The 20,863-nt window shown below is 35.4% G+C and overlaps 2 protein-coding genes across 2 annotated transcripts; one reads left to right on the forward strand and one right to left on the reverse strand.

Annotated features, from left to right (window-relative positions):
• Positions 1-3,939: 3,939 nt before the first annotated feature.
• On the reverse strand, positions 3,940-6,103 carry LOC114455242 (protein jagunal homolog 1-A-like). Its single transcript, XM_028436345.1, has 3 exons — positions 6,008-6,103; positions 5,098-5,199; positions 3,940-5,010 (listed from the first exon to the last, which is right to left on the reverse strand). Exons 2-3 carry the CDS (start codon positions 5,184-5,186, stop codon positions 4,548-4,550), a joined length of 552 nt encoding a protein of 183 aa, XP_028292146.1. The 5' UTR covers positions 5,187-5,199; positions 6,008-6,103; the 3' UTR covers positions 3,940-4,547.
• Positions 6,104-10,539: 4,436 nt separating this feature from the next.
• On the forward strand, positions 10,540-20,115 carry vtcn1 (V-set domain containing T cell activation inhibitor 1). The gene is given in 6 exon segments (XM_028436568.1): positions 10,540-10,734; positions 11,749-11,813; positions 12,152-12,514; positions 15,983-16,014; positions 16,016-16,237; positions 18,895-20,115. Coding segments are annotated over 5 exon segments (552 nt in total). The 5' UTR covers positions 10,540-10,702; the 3' UTR covers positions 16,076-16,237; positions 18,895-20,115.
• The last annotated feature ends 748 nt before the right edge of the window (positions 20,116-20,863 follow it).

Here is a 20,863-nt window from a genome sequence, read left to right on the forward strand (position 1 = left end):
TGCGTCTTCAGCGTCAGCGATAAATGACCTTTTAACATAATAGACTAAAAAATAAGTAGAACCTGACATGGTCTGCTATACTTTTTATTTGTGTTTTTTCTGTTAACTTTGACCCTGAGGACCAATAATAGGAGGGTCTGCTCTGCTGGAAATATTGCGAAAAAAATGTGGCCACTGTAGTGTATGTACCCCATATTTCTTATCGGAAAAATTAAAAAAAAAAAAAAAAAAAGAAAGAAAAATCCTCAGTGAGTTGGGTAGGCTGCAATAAACTCATTCCAGATACACAGAACACATGTGTTGATGACAACCACTGAAATAATAACTCTTAAAACCCATTTCTACATGACTTTGCATCAATTTAATGCAAAAAAGTAGGCGTTTTCTCACTTTTTTCCATTATTATTATCTTTACTTCATTGGCAATCAATCTATTCCACCAAGTTTATGGCATCAGTCAATATGCCATTCTTTTCAACAAACTGTATACTCATTCCACAGAAGAAAAAAAAGATAAAAATTCAACCAAAATCATTGGATCTGTGATGATTTAATTTGAAATTGGCGATCAACAGACTCAGACCCTCAGAACTCTCAAAACTCTGAAAGACATTCTGGATATTTAACATAGTTGCTAAAGTCCACATTAATAAACATCATAACCCTGTTCTCCCAATAGAAATGTGTCACACAAAAAAAAACATAATACAGCAAAGTAAGATTAATTTTTTTATTTATTGCCGAAGAAGACAAATATTACTACATTAACAGAACAATATAATTTAACAGTATACAGAAAGTCTTTCAGAAATTTGAGAGTTCAACTTATCCTGAGTTACCATGACTACCTGTCAATATTGAGCTGTTCTGTAATTATTCTTTAGCTGCATTTCTTAAGCTGTAATAGTCATTATTATTTTAATATAATAAGATAATTAAATGTTTATGAATAATTATAAAACAATAATTTGTACTATTATTTTTTATTATTATTATTACTCACCTTAGTTACAAACCTTGCTCACTGGGGACACCTGTGGGTCAATATTTATGGGGTGTTTTTTTAGGATATTAGACCCACTTTAGTCGTTTTTAAAAACCCTTTGTGCAGTCACTCCTGTAGATCCTACGCAGCTTTCAACTCATCCTGATTGATGATGTCATTAGTCCCAGCTCTCCAGTGATTGGCTCTGGCGCACATGTGACTGTGGTCGTTCCTCTCCCGGTAGACAATTTTATGAAATAGTTTATGAACGGTATCATTGCAGTGCAAACAAATCCAACCTTGCACACATTTGAACCAAGCAGCAGCCATGTTGAAAGTCTCAGGTCAATCTGAGCCTGATTCACAGAAATATTTGAGGAACACACACACACACACGCACTCAGACAGACAGATATTACTTGCTTTATAGATACTGTAGATAGATAGATAGATAGATAGATAGATAGATAGATAGATAGATAGATAGATAGATAGATAGATAGATAGATAGATAGATGGCTTCTGTAACTGTAGAAAAGTCATTTGGGTTTTTTTTAAAGTATTCACTTAGTTGAAAATAAAATCCTAATATGTATTCTAATTTTTATTGATTGTAAACACGTAAACTTAGGTTTATTATGAATATTGTTATCTGATGAGTTCTGTGTAAAGGTCGCTATTTTATTTTATTTTCACTCGTCTAACTCTAAAGCAGTGGTTCTTTATGGGGAGAGATGTTCACAAATACATCCACATTTTTCACATGCATTTTTCTAATTTTTCACATGCGTAATTTGTGTCGCTGACATTTCTGAAAGACATGAGAAAATCGGAAAAAACACACATGTAAAAATCTAAAAAAAAAAATGCATCTGGAAATCAATAAAAACATGTGAAAATCTAAAAAACACAAGAATAGATAATAATAATCGGAACGATTACAATAGGGTTCCTAGCACCGCTGGTCCTAGGAACCGCGTATGCTTACATACACGGTTCCCTGGCCCCCGCGGGCTTGACCCCCTAAAAAAACAAGTGAAAATCTAAAATGAAAAAGCATGTGAAAATCTATAAAAACACGTGAAAATCTAAAAAACACATGATAATAGAAAAAAATACATGAAAACCCAAAAAAATGTGAAATGTGAAATGTGAAAAATGTGTAAATCTAAAAAAAAAAAAGCAGTGGAAAACTTGAAATTAATGTGAAAATCTGAAAAAAAAACGCATGAAAATCTAAAATACATTTGTGAAAATATGAAAAATGTGAAAATCTTAAAAACACATGTGAAAATTGTGGATATATTTATGAATATTTTATATTTCAATGTGACCCCATTCAATGTTTATCACAAAAATAAATCCTAATTTGATGAGTACATTTGATTAAGCATAAAATTATCTTGATGATTTTTTTTTTGGTCTTTTTTTATTAAAAGAAGAGAAAATAATATTATTTTGTCAATGTGCTGAACACATATTGCATATTCAACAATGTGTTATAGTATTTAGGGATAATAGGAGGGCTAAACATACTTATCAAACCAATTCATGGCTATTCATAAAATCCAGCAGAGGTCACTGTTATTACTACACATACACAACTATGGAGGTCCAAACCTACCAAAATTTAAAATAAATGAAGAACTAAATAAACGTGAAAAATAAAAAGGAAAATTTAAAATTAAATACAACTAAATAAATATAAGTAGAAAAAAAATGCAACAATAAAAAATACTGTCCAAAAATTAAATATAGATTGATAAACAAAATGGAAATAAAAAAGAAAATACACATATATGTTATTTTTACTTCATTCATCTAATCATATATTTCATACATATACATTTTTTTTTGTTAATTATTTTTTAATTTTGGCAACAAAATAAATGTAAATGAGAGGGTTGTCCTAAGTGTGTCTGTATCTGCAAGTGTATTTGTATTTATATTTTTGTATTCTTTCTCATTTATATTTCAATGTTACTTTATTTATTCATTTATATTTTGCACTCACCCTAACCCTCCATACAAAACATCCCTGTGAAAAACATACAAATAAAACAGTACAAGCACAGATTGTTGTTGTATTTTTTATTTATTGGTCAAAGCGGGAAAAAAACAAACATCAGTGTATGTGAGTTAAATTCTGTAACACACACAACAATCATCACAAGATAATCGGAAATGTTTTGAAAAACAAAACAACTAATTCAGATCCAGAAATAAAACAACAGAAAAGAACCACAAATAAATATATAAATACATAATTAAATCATTCAAAGATTCTGGGTGTAATAATTTTAAAGAACTGAAAATATAGTTTAAAATTGTTTGAAATGAGTTATTCCCATGAATTCAAACTTTTTATTCAAGTTAAGATAAAAAAAAAGAAAAAATGCATAATTTTAGCAGAGGTATTTTAATCAGTCAAATATAAAATATGAAGTAATGACAAATACAATTATGTGTTTGTTTGGAGGTGAAATAATGGGAGGAAATGTTGAACAAAAATACGACTAAGCATAAAATTGTAAATAATTGAAGATTAACTAAATCTTATGGATTGAAATCTTCAATTTTCTACTCTTAATTTTCCAGTTTATAGTTTGTTGTGAGAATCAAAATTTACCACAAAAAGAAATTATTAAAATTTAAATTATTGATTTATTGAATCAAGATGAATAGAAACGATTGAGTTTTACAGCATTTATTCCAATTATTTATTGTCCATTTATTCTTGTTTGTTTTTTTACTTTTTCGTATTTTTGTCGTTTTTTTAATCTTGTTTATTGTCCTGTGTTCTTTTTGTTTAATCCTTTAATCTTTCTTCTATCTTGTTGTTTCTTGTCTTATTCCATCTTTTTATGTCTTTTCTTGTGTTTATTTTATTATATTGTTTCATCTTGTCATTTCTTGTACCGTCTTGTCTTTGCATCTTGTCGTGTCATTTCTTGGCTAATGTTGTGTTTTATTGTCTCGTCTTGCTTATTAAGTTTTGTCTTGTTTCATTTTGTCTTCTTTTTTTAGATTTACTTTGTCTTGTCTAATTTCATCTCGGTTTGTCTTTACTTGTCATATCTTCATTTTATTGTTTCATGTTTTTTCTTGACTTATTGTGTTTTCCTGTCTTATCTCATCTAGTCTTGTCATTTCTCATTTTATTCAATGTTTTTAGTATTGTCCTGTCTTTTCTTGTCCTAATTTGTTTGTCATTATCTTTTCTTATTATGTCTTTCCTTCTTTTATGCCTCATGTTCTCTCTTCATCTTATTTAGTCTTGTCATATCTTTTATATTTTATTTTATGATATAATTTCATTTGGTCAAGTCTTTTCTTGACTTATTTTGTCTGATCCTTTTCTGTCTTTTCTTTTTTTATTTTATCTTCTCAGTATTGTCCTGTCCTTTTTCTTGTCCTATTCAGTCTTTTATTATCACATCTTTTCTTATCGTCTCTCTTCTTGTCTTATTTAGTCTTGTCGTATCTTTTTATGTTTTATTTTATTTCACTCTTTTATCCTTTCCCGTCTTGTCCAGTGTTGCCTTGTCTTGTCGTCTTGTCATCATTTCTTTTTCTTCTCCTGAGTGGTGTTAAACCAAGAGTCCAGGAGCTTCTTCATGTAATACAGTTGCCATCCGTGGACTTGGACAGCGATCACCATGACGACGTACATCACCGTAACAGCGGAGAATCCAAAGATGAATCGGTAAGCTTTCCCGTGTCTGTAGAGCTGCTGCGCTACGGGGAACATCTCCATCCCTCCGTATATGAGAGGAGCGATGGAGAAGAGGCCGGCGCTGATCATGGACAGCACCAGGTAACTGATGTTGTTCCCGGGCAGCGACAGGCTGCTGCACAGCAGAGGAATGAGGCTCAGCAGGTACGGGTACTCCCACTGGTACGGAGCCGACACCAGGTCCTGGGACACCAGGTTAAAGTGGCTGACGCTCACCTGAGCCGCGACCAGCAGCCAGACCAGCAGGTGGACCAGGTTCAGCTTCCGTACTTCTGACTTCAGAGCGGCGCTGCAAAGGAGAAAAAAACACAACTTTGAGATAAGATTTAACAAATAATTTACTCTGTTTTCAGGCATTGTCCAATCACAGCCTCACCTCATCTGGTAATGAGGAACGACTTTCTCTCTCACTTTGGCGTTGTTTCCGTTGACAGCAGCGTTTCTGAAGTTACCACGTGACGTCATGATGAAGGAAAACCTGCAGAACAAAATTTTTTATTAGTTTCTCTTGACCAGTAAGACCACTTGTGGTCAAAGCTCCTTCATGATAAAGGGTCCACAGATCTGGAACAACAATCCGTGTATCCTTCGTTGTTTGGTTATTCCATTTGAAAACCAAATCAAGAAACCAAACAAACGGCGTGGTTATTTTGTTTTACTGACTTTTATTTTATTCATGTGTGTAATATACGTAATATGCTTATGTTTTAGGTTAAAATGTGTGTAACCTATTGGTCAATAATAAATGGGTCAGTTATTTCTAACATTACACACTACAAAATACAATTTAAAAATGTGTGTATCATATTGGTATTGATCAATAATATATGTGAAAAGTAATTCAAGAATAAATTAACTGTTATGGGTTGACTTTGGTTTAATTTTCAAAATACATTGTAATAAATCCTTATACAAACTAGAGTCATGATATTAATACAGATATTGATTATTTGCTATTTATTGCTATTATTGTTTATCTTTTTTTCTGGTTTCCTTTTATTTATTGCTTGATTATTTATTTGTATTATTATTATTATACTTTCCTCCTATTAATCATATGTGAAATAATCTGAAATGATCACACCGTGATTATTAATGAACTAATGGATTCAATGAGTTAATAAAATGAGAATATAGTGAACGTGACGAACAATAGCTTGACTATTAGCTTCCATCGTCGCTGATTAAAACCAGTCTTATTTCTCATACTTTTCAAATTAAAACACACACATTGTGTGAAAGCTGAGGTCTGAGACACTCGGTGCGGGTGTCGGTCCGGTTCTTACCTGTCGGTGTGTGTTTTTTTGTCCGGTTTTTGCTTGTTTTACTGGTCGATGTTTGTCTTTTTATCCAAAGAGCACCATCACGGACACTACTGCGCATGCGCAGCAGGAGAAGGGCGCGTCTGCGGTCCAGCGAGAGGAAATCATCCAATCAGATTCAACCTCACGCCCTCAATAAATAAATAAATAAATAAATAAATAAATAAATAAATAAATAAATAAATAAATAAATAAATGAAATTAGAATAACAAAGGGGTTAAAACCATTTCTCTGTCATTCTGTGTATTTTTGTTGTTTTGTATATATTTTCATTTTCTTGCCATTTTTTGTTGTTTTGTATGTCGTTTTTTCTTTTCTTTTTTAAGTCTTAATGGGTAATATTGTTCTCGTTTTGTATGTTTTTGGCATCCATTTGTGATTTTGTATGTTTAAGGAGTCATTTTGTGGGGTTTTGTTGCCATTTTATGTATTTTTCTGTCATTTTGTGGGTTTTTGCTGTTTTGTGTATTTTTTTATATTAACCCTATGTTATATTACGGGTCAAATTGACCCGTTTTAAAGTCTGAAGATCTAGTAAAAAATAGTTAAAAGTATTTTTTCAGTATGAAACATCTTCTGCTTGCCTTAATTAGTGTAATCAACATATAATATGAAAATGGTTCATCGAGCATATTTGCAACCACCCCCTGCATGTTTACATCACATAGATACTGTTCAATTTGACACAACAGTCAAACTGGAGGTAAAAGGGTGTCACAAACACACACACGCACACACACGCGCACAAGTGTTATGACTTTTGACGAGAACTATTTATGTTCTCGTGGGAAAACTCCACCCACATTCAGTAGGGGAGGGGCAAAACATATAAAAGATTCTCTGCATGAGAGTCCTACCATTATTACACTCTGTCAGGCAGACTTTTACAAAATGAGCAGTAGAAGCAAAACAATGACAGTCCAGGATATGTTTTAACTAACACATTTTCATTATTTATCTCACTTTTCTCATATTTAGCACATTTTCCCTCATTTAACACAACATTTAACCACATATATAGAGGTTAAAAAAAGGAAGCATTAAATCTAAATATATAAATCTAAATATAAATGGTATATGTTATACCTAAATGTTAAATATGTATCTATATTTTAAATCTGTATCTAAAATTTAAATCTAAATGTTATATGTTATATATAAATGTTAAATCTAAGTCTAAATGTTATATGTTATATATAAATGTTAAATCTAAGTCTAAATGTTATATCTTATATAAATGTTAAATCTAAGTCTAAATGTTAAATCTATATATAAATGTTAAATGTTAAATCTAAATGTTAAATGTTAAATCTAAATCAAAATGTTAAATCTAAATCAAAATGTTAAATCTAAATGTGGAACTTAAATGTTTTGCACATATGCGAATTGACCCCGCCCCTTGAAACCTCAACCAATACACAAGCAGAGACACACAAAACCGCTCCCACCCACCTCTTCACCGATGCTTGGCTGGGTGATATGTATGGCTGCTTCTGTCCGTGCGGCAGAGATTGAGCGCGCGGGTGGACGAGCTTCCCTTCACATTACGCTCCCGCAACACAACAGTGCAACACAGTTATTAAAATGTATTTAACATTTAGATTTAGATTTAACATTTAGATTTAACATTTAGATTTAACATTTAGATTTAACATTTAGATTTAACATATAACATTTAGATTTATATTTAAAATTAAATTAAAAAAATTCTGTGCTCATCATTACGTCATTGGTGGTTGCTGTATTATCTAATCAAAATTTGTCACAAACGCAACTTCTGCAAAATAATCCCACAAAATTACTGCAAATTATATTTGGCCATGTATTTACAATCATTTAATTGTAACCTCGTAACTATTTAGTTTATTTTTTAAAGTATGTTTTTGTATACTGTATGTTTATTTGCTTGTGCATTTATTTTGTGTGAAAATGTGATGTTTTGTTGTTGTTTTCTGTGTTTTTGGTGTGATTTTGTGTGTTTTTGTTATCATTTTGTTTATTTTTGTCATTCTGCATTTTGTTGTTTTATGTTTTAGGAGTCATTTTGTGTGTTTTTGTTGTTTCTTTTTTTTTTAACCTATTTAGTGTAGTTTTGTTTATTTTTTCAGTTATTTATTGTAGTAATTTTGTGGGTTTTTAGAGTCATTTTATGTATTCTTGGTGTCCTATTTGTAATTTGTAATGCTTTATGTTTCTGGAGTCATTTTGTTGATTTTTGCTGTTTTCTGCATATTTAAGCAATTTTCTTTGCATACTTTTGTCATATTTTGTGTATGTGTCTGCCATTCCATGTTGTTGTATTTTTTAAAAAATATTTTTCTGTCATCCTGTATATTTAGTTGTTTTGTGTTTCATTTTTGTGTGTTTTTGTTGTTTTGTGGGGTTTTGGTGTCATTTTTTAGTATTTTCTGTGTTTTTTTGCAAATATTTTTTACGTCATCTTCTCTGTGTTTTGTCATTTTAGTCTCTTTATTTATTCAAATTTCTTGTATATTTTTCTGCCATTCCGTGTGTTTTTGAGGTTATTTTGTGCATTTACATTTACGACCCAAGTTGCCCATGTCTGTAGTTCAGTAAGCTGTAGTAAGAAGTTAATTAGATTTTTTGTGTGTATTTTTATTTTCTTGGGAATAAGAAAACTCAATGAATCTTTTAACGTGAAAAGAAGAACAAGAACGTTCCTACTTGTTATTTGTGCATGGTTGTGGAGTCATTAAAATGTTATAATGTGTATGTCTGGTATCTTTAAAAATGTCTGAGTTGAATAAATGGGTTTTATATTTTCTTATAAGTTTTTTATTCTTATTTAATTTTTTCATATTTTATAACTTGTTTTAAGGATCTTATGATAACATTATCTCAGAAAAATGTCTTCTCATTTTTCATGCCTTACTGGATTTTCACTCCTGTTTAAGTGTGCTCATCATATTTAAACCAGTTTTAAGGGTCTTATTGGTTTTCCAAAAATGAAGAAAAGAACAAATGGCACTCCAAACGCTCCAATACTCCAGAAGAAAACACCTCTGCCAACACACTCAACCTTCTCACCTGTTCTGTCCAGTGTAGGTCAGGTGTAGGTGTAGTTCAACAATTAGACACTAGCTGGTGCCCCAACATAAGTGTTGGGTCTAAGCTCCTGCTTGAACATCTGTCACATCTGTGTGTTCGGACACTCAGACAATGCAGTGGACGTTGTTGGTGAGTGTCTTCAGATTGATTGAATTATTATGGTTTATTTTAAAATCAAGCTCCTAAAAGCAAGTATTTAAGTTGGAATGTAGGTCATGTTAAAGTACACAGGCTGATTCCATGTTTATATGTCTTTTGACCCAAATTTAAGTTAACTCTACAGCCAAAGTGTTTGGCTTTTGTTTGTCTTGAGACATTTTAGTCAAAATACATGAAGTTACTGTTTGATCCAATTGATTGATATATATATTGTGATTTCATAGTGTAATTAAGAGTAATAAATATTGGTTAAGAGTTTCAGATAAATAAGTTTACATAAATACTAAAATGAATAAATAAGTTTATGGGTAAAATACATTGTTAAAAACTTAGACTTTGATAAAGGGTTGAAATTCGTACACCAAAGCACATGATTTAATTTTGTAAATAGATTTAGTTAAACATTGTAGGATGGTTTAAAAAAAACACTAAATAGCAAAAAATGAATGAATATAATCAATAAATTATTTAAAATAGCAAAAGCTCAGGTGGTTCATTTGTTTAAAAACATTTGAATAGAGCTCATTCTTCTTTTTCTCCCTTTTAAAGCTGCTACAAAACCTGCAACAAAACTGAATAAACTTTTAAAAGCTGAGTTGACCTTGTGTCTTACTTGTGCTCCATCCATGTCCTTTTAAGCTGGACAAGCATTGTAGAAAGTGGTAAGCTACTATTGTAGCCACAGCTGTCCTGGGGCAGACTGACAGACTCACACACCACATTTAAATTATGTTACATATTGTGTAATATTGTTCTCATTTGGTGTCCTTTTGTGTATTATTGTGGTTTTGTATGTTAGGAATAATTTTGTGGGTTTCTGTTGCCATTTTACGCATTTTTCTGTCATTGTGTGGGTATCTCTAGCCTTTTTGTGCATTTATTTAAATTGAGGGTCACCAGTTTCCCCATGTCTATATGAATAAAAATATAATAAGTAGTTCCTCTTGTTAAATATAATAATGGTGCAAAATGCAGCACATGCCCTTTTATTAACAGCCAGCAGCACAAAATCAACATGTGAATACTCCTGAGAAGCATAAAGTTCCATCACTGCTTCACAAAATCTAAACATCCTAACTCATCCAACACAAATAATAATAAGGTGAGTTAATGTTTTTCAAGGATTATTTGGGATCATTGTTCATGTTTAGCTAGAAATCACAAACACATGCCAAGAACAACTCCTTTAAACACACCTAAAGCTAATATTTACACGTGATCTTGTGTGAGAAGAGAAACAGGGCTGACAGCACACAGAGAACATACACACACATATGCACACATACAGTATACACACACACGAGATACAAGAAGCAGGAAAGAAGTGGATTAACTTTCTTTAATGCACACCAGGATTATTAATATGACTGGACCTTTGACCTGAGCTGACACAAACCATCCATCATTTTCATCAGATTTCAAAAGGAAACATGGCTTCATTTGGGCAAATCATCTTGTACAGGTGTGGCAAAAAAAATCATCTTATTGAAGTGTTTTATTTGTGTTGTTTTTCTGCATATTAGCCACTCTTAAATCAACCAATGCATTGTTAAACGTCTCTAAGACAAAAAAAACTAAAGACTAAGGGAAAAAAATATCAAAAAATGCAATAAAGTGCTTCTTTTGGTGTCATTTTTAATGCCTGAGAGACCCTTTAATTAACTAATGTTTTTGTTACAAAATGGTGAAAAAATAAATGATATAAGCATTATGCTTCACTTTTCTGCAAAAAAACAATAACAAAGTAAATGCTTTTATGTGCCATTCTTAACAATTTAGCAACGTCTAATCAAACAATGTTTTTCTATATGATTGAAATCATCAGTTGGATCAAAATCTAGGTAGGAATAACATTTCAAGAGTAGAATCTATTATAATGAAACTCAAAATCCAGCAAAGTATAAAATAAATAAACGGAATCAAGGAACAACAGTTCTTAGAAGGAGAAGAAAGGAAGTCAAAAGAACTTAAAGTAGAATCTGTTGAAGGTTTTACAAATGAAAACAGCAACATATGTCAGTCTGAAATGCCCCACAAATGAAATATTCATCAATTTGAAGATAGTATTTAAAAAAAGAAGACAATACATTACATTCACATTATACACATCTGTTTGTTTTGTAAATTCTTTTGCTTAAAGAAAACAAAAAACAAGCTTCGCCGTCTTTATTTTATAGTTTTTCAAACCCCTGTTATTCCATGTGCAATAGTATAATTTGATTCTTGATTTGATGCTTTTCTTCATCATTTGATCTCACAGTTAAAACATCTGTTTGGATGATTATTTGAAATAGAAGCCGCTTGTAAGTTTGTCTGTTTGTAATAGCTCCAGCAAGATTCATTTTGTCTTCTTTATGATTCATATGTTGTGTTTTAATTTATTCAGACAACTGTTCCTCAGGAAATCCACCTTGATCATGTTTAACATATTAGTTTGTCTGTTTATTCTTATGTGTATGTTTCTCTTTGTGTGCAGCATGATCGCCCTGATCATTATTTGTGCTGCTGTGCTCATCATCTTCTTCGCTGTGGCCTTCACTTGTAAGATCTATGATAAATATTACCTGGTGTTTTCTGTCAGTGTCATTTCTGATTACATTTTTGAGACTTCAGACGAAAATCTGAACTTTTAAGTGTTTTTAAGCTGTATTTCAAAGAACTTTCGCTTTTGTCAAAACATTTTTTGATAACCAATTGATGAATTTAAGTATTTAATGATATTTAGGACAAATCCCCAAAAATTTGTCTTAAATATGGAGCTAGGTTACATTCATGGTTATCAAGGGAAAAACAATGAATACATGCTTTAATCCTGGTTATTTTGTGAATGCTCTGCTGTTCTTTGTCAGTCTCTTGTTTACCAGTTTTTTCCTTCACAGCCAATAATTCTGAAGCACTGAGCAGGAACGTAAAGCCCATTGCCAACATGGGCGAGGACGAGATCCTCGGCTGCTACCTTTACGCCAAAGAAAATTCACCTGACCAGTTTACCCAAGTGTCAGTAACCTGGGAGAGGAAAGGTGTGGATGGGCTGGTTTACAACTATGAAGATGGAGCACCTCAACTGCAGAACCAGGCCTCCCAGTACAAAGGTCGGGTTCACCTGTTCCCTGAGGAGCTCAGCAATGGAAATGGTTCCCTGATGCTGAGGAGCGTGAGGAGATCTGATGAGGGCGAGTACGTCTGCAATATCAAGTCTGCAGCCCACAGTGGGAAGATCAGCATTCATCTAAAAACAACAGGTACTCAAACACAGAGACACAGATAGATGTTCAGGTGACTCACACCCAGTTAAGATTGATTTAAAATAATTGCTAGTTATAATAAAGACGTTGATGGCATCAATCACACTAGACAATCAAAGACAAGGTCTATCCATAAGCAACAAAAAAAACAAAAAAAACAAATGGACATCCATCCATTCACCATCTTCTGCCACTTATCTGTGGTCGGGTTGCAGGGGCAGCATCATTAACAGGGAGGCCCAGGCTTCCCTCTCCCGTGGGATCCCGATCTGTTCCCAGGCCAGCCCAGACACATAGTCTCTCCAGCGTGTCGCCTACCGGTGGGACATTTCCTGAACACCTCACCAGGTAGACGTGCAGGGGACATCCTAATTAGGTGCCCATGCCACCTCATCCGGCTCTTCTCAATGCAGAGGAGCAGCAGCTCTACTCCGAGCCCCTGCCCGATGAATGAATTTCTCACCCTATCTCTAAGGGTACGTTCACACCGAATGTGACTTCAGCAACTCTGGCGACTAGATTACATTCAGAATCAATGTAAATAACGCAATGTTGAGCGATATCAAGCATCGTCAAGCGATGTCCCTTCAAGCAACTCATGCGATTCCAGCGACTAGATAGTGCAACAAGTCGCTCAAAGTTGAACATTTTGAACTTTTCAAGCGACTTCGAGTGACGCTGTGTTGCCGGAGGCTGCAACTGTCTCACTGTGGCGAGGGGGCTGTACACTTCTTAAACTTATTAAGTATCTAAACTTAAGTATATTTTGAGTGAACTTATCCTTTAGTAACTCAGTAAGTTGAGCATTTAAACCGTAAGTACAAGTGGAGCTGTCTATGATAAGTGCTGTAAACATGCAGCTGCAGAAAAAGTGATCAGTACGGTGGCTGGGAAGTGTCAGGTGAATGCATTTACAGAAACGAACACAAATGCAAAATGGCCACAACGGAAACACTTCCGTTGTGGCCATTTTGCATTCGTGTTCATTTCTGTAAATGCATTCACTTGACACTTCCCAGCCACCGGGTTTCCGCAACAGATGTGTTTCCGACGGACCGGTATTACAGACGGACACGTTTCTGGCGGATGTTTTTAACCCGCCGAACAGAGAACAGAAGAACAAGAAAAAGACATCAAAATACTCATGAAAGTAAGTGAAAGTTGATTAGAATACTCTTATATTTTTCATATCAGGCTATCATATTATAATACCGGTCCGTCGGAAACACTTCCGTTGTGGCCATTTTGCATTCGTGTTGTGACCTTTTTGCATTTGTGTTCGTTTCTGTAAATGCATTCACTTGACACTTCCCAGCCACCGTAGATCAACCCTCTGAAGTGCTGCCTCTGGCTCTGGAGACACATACTATTCCCCAGTCATCCCCGAGACGAGGCAATGAAATGATGGAACGACCAATGGTCAAGCGACTCATCACAGTTCGGTGTGAAAGCGGAGGCTCCGTTAGCGGGGGAAGATGGAAGACCACTGTTGTGCCAAAATCTGAGACCCAAAAAAATCTGTGACCTCTGTGGCTTCTCGGCGGTAGTAGAGAAGAGAGTGCTATATCAACTGCGTAAACCTCTTTGTAGCTATTAAGGAGCTATTTACACCCCCTTAAACATGATGCTCCGGTGGGTGAAGTAAATGCAGACTGCAGAAGAATTACAAACGTGTTTAAGGGGGTGTAAATGTACGCCGAGAATCATGGACTTAGGATTGGAGGTGACGATTCTCATCTCGACCGCTTCACACTGGGCCTCGAACCGATCTCGTGAGAGCTGAAGGTCATGGCTTGTTGGAAGTAACAGGCCCACATCATCGGCCACCAAACAGGCCTCCCATTAACCCTCAAAGACCCCGCTAAGGATATAGAGTTGGTCCATAGCTCTGCAACCAGGATGAAAACAGCATTGCTCCTCCTGATCCGAGGTTTGCCTATCTGGCGGACCCTCCTCTCCAGTACCCCAGACAAAACCTTACCAGGGAGACTGAAGAGTGTGATCCCTCTGTAGTTGGAACACACCCTCTGATCCCCCTTCTAAAAAAAGAGGGACCATCAACCAAGTCCGACCATAATTAATTGGGATTAATCGTATCATATGAATTTGTAAACGACACAGAACCAACAAGTCAGTCTTAAATATCAAAATATTACTTTAAAGAAAAACAAAGATATTCCAATAAAATGACTTGCACAAAGAATCTATCTTATAGGTTTGAACACGGGAAGAAAACCTTTCACATGATTTGAATAGATCTTCATACTTTCGCTTACACTTTCATGTCTTCCCTGTCTTGTATTGTACATTTCTCAATAATAGTCTTTAAAAAAGTTAAAGGCACACTGTGTAACTTTTGGTCACTAGGGGTGCTAGACCTGTAACTTTCACGTCAAGCGCCCCCTAGTGGCCACAAGCGCCGCAGCACTGTCGCAAAAATCAACAGTCAGTCAGTCGGACCAGCCTCCCTTGTCTTTTGGTTGTGTATGCAGACCTATTACTTTGGGATAAGGATCGGTTGGGCTGGGGTACGAAGCGGTCACATGACCTGGACAAAAACGGTCCGTCCCTCCAAACTTACATGTACATATTTCAAGAGGGAAGCCCCGCTCGGAGCATTGATACTGTCAAGTAGGGTGGGAACCTCTGGGTACCTCACGATAAAATACGATGCACAATACACAGCTTGCTATAACGATTATCTCACGATATAGTGATACTGCAATTAATGATATATTGGTCAGAAATCAATCTACAATAATCTTTGACATATCAAGAAAAAAAAGATTAGGTGAAAAAATAAAAATTTTATTTTATATCTCTGAAAGACAATAAATTGAAAAAGTGTCCTATGAACAGTGACACTATTTTAGTGCAACATTTCTGTAAATAAGTGTCAACATACCAATGTAAATGAATAAGTGTCTCCAATAGTGTTTTCTGTAAACAAAAAATAGGGTCTTTCTTACCAGTGACACCATTATAGTGCAATATTCCAGTAAACAATAAGTTGTTCCTTTAACAAACAATGACAACATTTCTGTGAAGACGTACCTGCACATTTTAGTGAAAAAGCAGAAAAGGTTTTGAAAATAATAAAAAATATTAAAAAATAAATGTAATTTAATTTAAAAAAAAAATTGATACTTGGCGCGAGCAAAAATATTGCGATATATCGCCGTATCGAGATATCGTCACACTCCTACTGTCAAGCACTGTATATTGGCCTGAGGAACCATTTAAAATAACTCACATGGGTCAACTCTTTAGGTCAAAAAGTCCGCAGTGTGTCTTTAACGATTGATAACTTTAAATAAAATTAAATCAAGGTTAAAATAATATAACACAAAAAAATGTACTCGATAATTTTCACACTATATAAATCAGGCCTGATAATCTTATCACAATATTGGCTTATGTGTGACAAAGCTTTAATTTTTATTTTTTTCATACTTGCCTCTTCAGCCTTCACACCTCCGACCTTCAAGCTGTCTGAATGGCGTCCTGACGGCGGTGGCCAATCGCTGGTTCCCCAAACCAAATAGTCATGTAGGATGAATGAAACCCGGGAGCGTCCTGAACAGCAGCACGACTCTCACGCAAACTCCCAGTGGGATCTTCAGGGTCAACAGCACTCTTCAGTCGCCTCAGATGTTTGAGACGTACAGCTGCAGATCGAACCAGCCTGGGTGATGGCGTGGGAGAAGCCACTGGTCACCGGTAACAGAAACACACAGCGGCTATTTTCAGACTCAATCTTATTTTTTAAAACAAACACAATGAAGGATGCTCTAAGTCAATTAGCAAATTACCTTTATCGTAAAAACTAAATGTTTTTAACTTTAAAGACTGTGTCCAGTGCAACAAAAAAGGTTAAAATGCTGTGAGAAGTGAGTTAGTCCTGACTTTCTCAGCATTTAACAAAAACTAAAAGTCAAAATGAAATTAATGTCTCTGAAATGTGTCTCGTATATGAGAAGAGAGAATGGATGGATGAAACTAATGAATCACAAATGAACAGCTCAAAATGTGAATTTCTTTAAGTAATTATCTCATTTATTCATTTTCTTTGTTCAGTGCTTCTTGGGCCTGTATTACATACCAGGATTTCTTGTCAATCATGCTAACCTTTGAGATGTATTCCATGTGTCCTGTACTATGATGCTGGTCAACCTCTTACCGCGCTTAATCACAGTAGTAACATAGGCTTAACAACCTAACCTAATTCATTCATTCATTCAACACTTATAGTGACACTTACAGCATCAGCAGGAACATAGTCGATTCTGCGCTGGACCCCTCTCCAAAATGAGGACACTTTTCAAACCTTATAGTTACTGTAGGCTATCGGAAATGGAAAAATAAATAATTCGTCATTGTATTATAATTAAAACAAATAATCAAAATATCAATTCACCCTTGGGTAGGCACTGCCTACCTTGCCTACCCTGACTGCAACGTCACTGGACAATACTGTCTTACATCAAGTACTGTATTGGGAATGTCACTGTAGATAGGTGCATCTGGGTGTTCCCAAATCAGAAACCCTGGATGACAAGCCAGGTCCGCATGCTCCTCCGGGCCCGTGACTCAGCCTTCAGGTCAGGTGACAGAGCATTGTACAGCACCGCTCACGTCGACCTGAGGAGAGGGCATTAGGTCTGCCAAAGCAGAACACAAGAGGAGGACAGAGGAACATCTAAACAACCCCAAGCAGGTGTAGCAAGGCATACAGACAATCACTAACTACAAAGGCTGTGTTGTGACAGCTGGGGACTCAGATGCGGGGTTGGCAGAGGAGCTGAATAGCTTTTTTGCCCGGTTTTGAGTCCCAAACACAGCACTCAGCCACATCACTCCAACGACCACTACAAACCCCACCAGGGGGAAAGAGGCGGTCTACAGGGATGAGGTCTTGAAACTTGGTGAGTGGTGTGCATCAAACAACTTGATACTAAACATCCTAAAGACCAAGGAACTCATCCTGGACTTCAGGAAGAACAGAGCCGCCCCTGGCCCCCTGTACATCAATGATGGATGTGTAGAGCGAGTGGAGTCCTTCAAATTCCTTGGTGTCTTCCTCTCTGCTGATCTCTGCTTAGTCGGTCAAACACCACAGCACTGGTCAAGAAGGCCCAGCAGCGGCTACAGTTCCTGAGGGTGCTTAGAAAGGAGCGACTAAACACTCAGTTGCTGGTGACCTTCTACCGTTCCACCATCGAGAGCCTGCTGACCTACGCTGTGACAGTGTGGCACTCCAGCTGCACGAAGGCCGACAGGAAGAGACTGCAGAGGGTGGCAAACCCCGCACAAAAAAATCATCGGCTGCCTCTGCCTTCCCTTTATAACTCCCATTGTCTCAGCAGGGCCAGGAACATTTCAAAGGACACCACCCACCCTGGCTTCCACCTCTTCAACCTGTTGCCCTCTAGCAGACACTTCAGGTCCATACAGGCCAGAACAAACAGACTCAGGGATAGCTTCTTCCCCAAAGCTATCACCTTATTAAACTTGCACTAATGTATTTATTTATTTATTGTATTTATTGTGTGACTTTTATATTGCTGTGTGTGCACTTTCATTGTACCGTGTATCATGACAATAAATGGCACGCTCACAACAAACGCATCTAAAGCGTCAACAGCATCAGGTTTTACATAGACAATATACGGTGGATGCGCCAGAACGATGTGCGTTTCAGATTTAAGCTTTTGACGTCTGGCGCATCCAATGTGGCCGACACTAGATTTGGGATTGTTGAACTTTTGGGGCATATCACAGTGCGTCGACCAATCAGGAGTGTTCCCCAACCGTGACGTATTCAGAATAATGAAAAGAAAAAAAACACTAACACACTAACTGGAGGTGGGGCAAGATGGACAGACACTCTTTTGCTGGAATAGAACGTCTGTAGTTGGTGTCCTGGTGGATGTGAGTGCCGATGCAGGTCAGCAAGTTGTCTAACCGGGCACGGGAGAGACGGAAGTAGCACTGAAAGCGACTCTCGTCCCAGCACAGATCTGGTAAAATCCAGAAACGGTGCCGAGGTGCAAATAAAGCCAAGCCACTCTCTCGATAATGTAGAGCCAAGGAACGGGAGTCGGAGACGGCGTGTTCAGCAAGAAACTCCAAACTTTCTTTTCCATTCAGCAACACTTCTCTATAGCCCTCTGACATCACAGTACACACACTGAGTCACACCATAATACATCTGACCAGAAACACCGCCTTCTCAACACAATAACGTTCCCCACCACTTCACCGTCACTGGGTGAATTATGACGTAAATGATCGCCACATCATTTATCTAGCTTTGTAGTACAGGCCCCTCATGTTGATGTATGTAATTTTCTCATGTATTTGTGATGTCTTTTCAGATACGGGGGTATCTCAGAGAGTGTATTACACTTACAGTTTGGCTCCACCCCTCCTCCCATCAGTGATCTTGAACATTATGACCGCTTTGATCTTCATCTGCTTTGTGACTTAAACCAGAAAGTTTCCTGGTCCATCGCTGGAAGTAATCTTGTTTCTTTATGCAGAATTGCAAACGACAATGATTTTTCTGGTAATTTTAATGTAGAAAATTAAGGTATTTCCTTTCAGAAATGTTACAAACAAAAGTCATTAATATTAATCTCTGTGCAATGCTTTCAGTTGAGGTATGATGTAATGAGCATTATTTAATGATTCCATGATATGATAAAGTCCATTAAAAATGTATGAATGATAGTAAACTACATTTTTCTGCTTCTTTTTGTGCAGTTTGTAAATCAGAAACAGGTCAATTACATTAAAAACTTTTCATATTCATTTAATAAGGATCCATATCACACAATATTCTGACTGTAAGAGCCAAAATGAGAAGGATTAGGTATTGAAAAAATATTTGTTTGCATGAATTTGTTTAAAAAGATGTATTCAAATGAGATGATTAGTTCGTAAATGGTCAAAATAATTAGTAGTGAAAACCCGTGGTATTTAATACACGCCTTACAAAGTTTAAAAACATTATTTTCTGCACAGGGTAAAATGTTTGGTAGCTGATCATCATAATGTTATGGCTGATCGGTAAAGACTTTATCCAGAGAAGAATTGCATCATCATGATCCATGTTTTAAGAATTTAGCGTTATTCTTCTATCTTTTATTTGAAGATATAGGCGAGCATGCGAGCGCACAAGAAATGTTCATCCAGTAGAGATGAAATTGTCTTTTAATGTTGGTGGTATTAAATGTAATTAATCAATAAAAGGAGTAACTTTAGATAAACTTTCTCCCCCTGAATATTAGTTTTTTTTTTATGACATAATCACAGCGTTCCATATGTTTGTTTTTTTTTTTGTTGATCTTAAACAGAGTGTGGAAAATAAATGACCAAAGATTACAGTATTTTTTTGGATGTATCTTGTTTCATACACCTCACAATACATGCAATAACTTAAAAATATAAAGTAAGACATTTTACAACCCTTTCTGATTGGCCAACTGGAACATCGTATCTCGAGTTAATGATATAATTATAATTCAATGATATTAATAAAAGAACAATATAATAAACAGAAGACAAAATTTCCACATCATTATTTGCCTACAACTTGTCCCAAAAAATCACCATCAAAAAACATTTTCAGTCTCAATGTTTGTCTTAAACTTCTTTTAATTTTTTATTAGTGAAATAAAAAAGTTATGCCTGTTTATTAAATAATATGGCCGATATGATGCATTCATGGCAAAAGCACAAAGATCATTGTTTTAACATGGACTTCCTGCTGCATTAAATCATATTTATACAAACAATTTCTATGCATTTGCATTATTTTTTTACACCAAAATGAAAATTAAATCATTTTTGTTCTCATCACAGCACAGAAACTGCTCTGATCAAAGTGATCAATGACATAAGGTTGAACACTGATTCAGGAAAAGTATCTGTTCTCATTCTATTGGATCTAAGTGCTGCATTTGTCACTGTAGATCATACAATTTTGTGGCACAGATTGTAAACATGGGTTGAACTAAATGGAAAAGTAGTACAATGGTTTAAGTCCTACTTGGAGGAGTGAAGTTATTTTGTAAGCATTGGAAACTTTGAATCTGACAGATTACCAATGTCCTGTGGGGTTCCTCAGGGCTCTGTTCTTGGACCCCTTCTGTTTAGCCTTTATATGCTTCCTTTAGGACAAATTTTGCGCAAGCTCAGATATTTTTACACTATTTTTTTTTTTTCTTCCTTTATCCCTTTATTTATTTTGAAACTGCATTTTATTTGAACTAGATTTACATTTGAGAACCTGGAAGTACAGACTATAGTTGTTTAAGATTGAGTGTTGTGTTTTTACTTGAA

Source organism: Gouania willdenowi, chromosome 21 (genome assembly GCF_900634775.1).
Source record: "Gouania willdenowi chromosome 21, fGouWil2.1, whole genome shotgun sequence".
In the NCBI taxonomy this organism is placed as follows: domain Eukaryota; kingdom Metazoa; phylum Chordata; class Actinopteri; order Blenniiformes; family Gobiesocidae; genus Gouania; species Gouania willdenowi.

Excerpts from the sequence above, each read along its gene's own strand:
- LOC114455242 (XM_028436345.1), bottom strand. The coding sequence starts at position 5,186 with ATGACGTCACGTGGTAACTTCAGAAACGCTGCTGTCAACGGAAACAAC. Across the intron at positions 5,011-5,097 it reads GTTCCTCATTACCAGATGAG|CGCCGCTCTGAAGTCAGAAG; the intron begins GTGAGGCTGTGA and ends TCTCCTTTGCAG.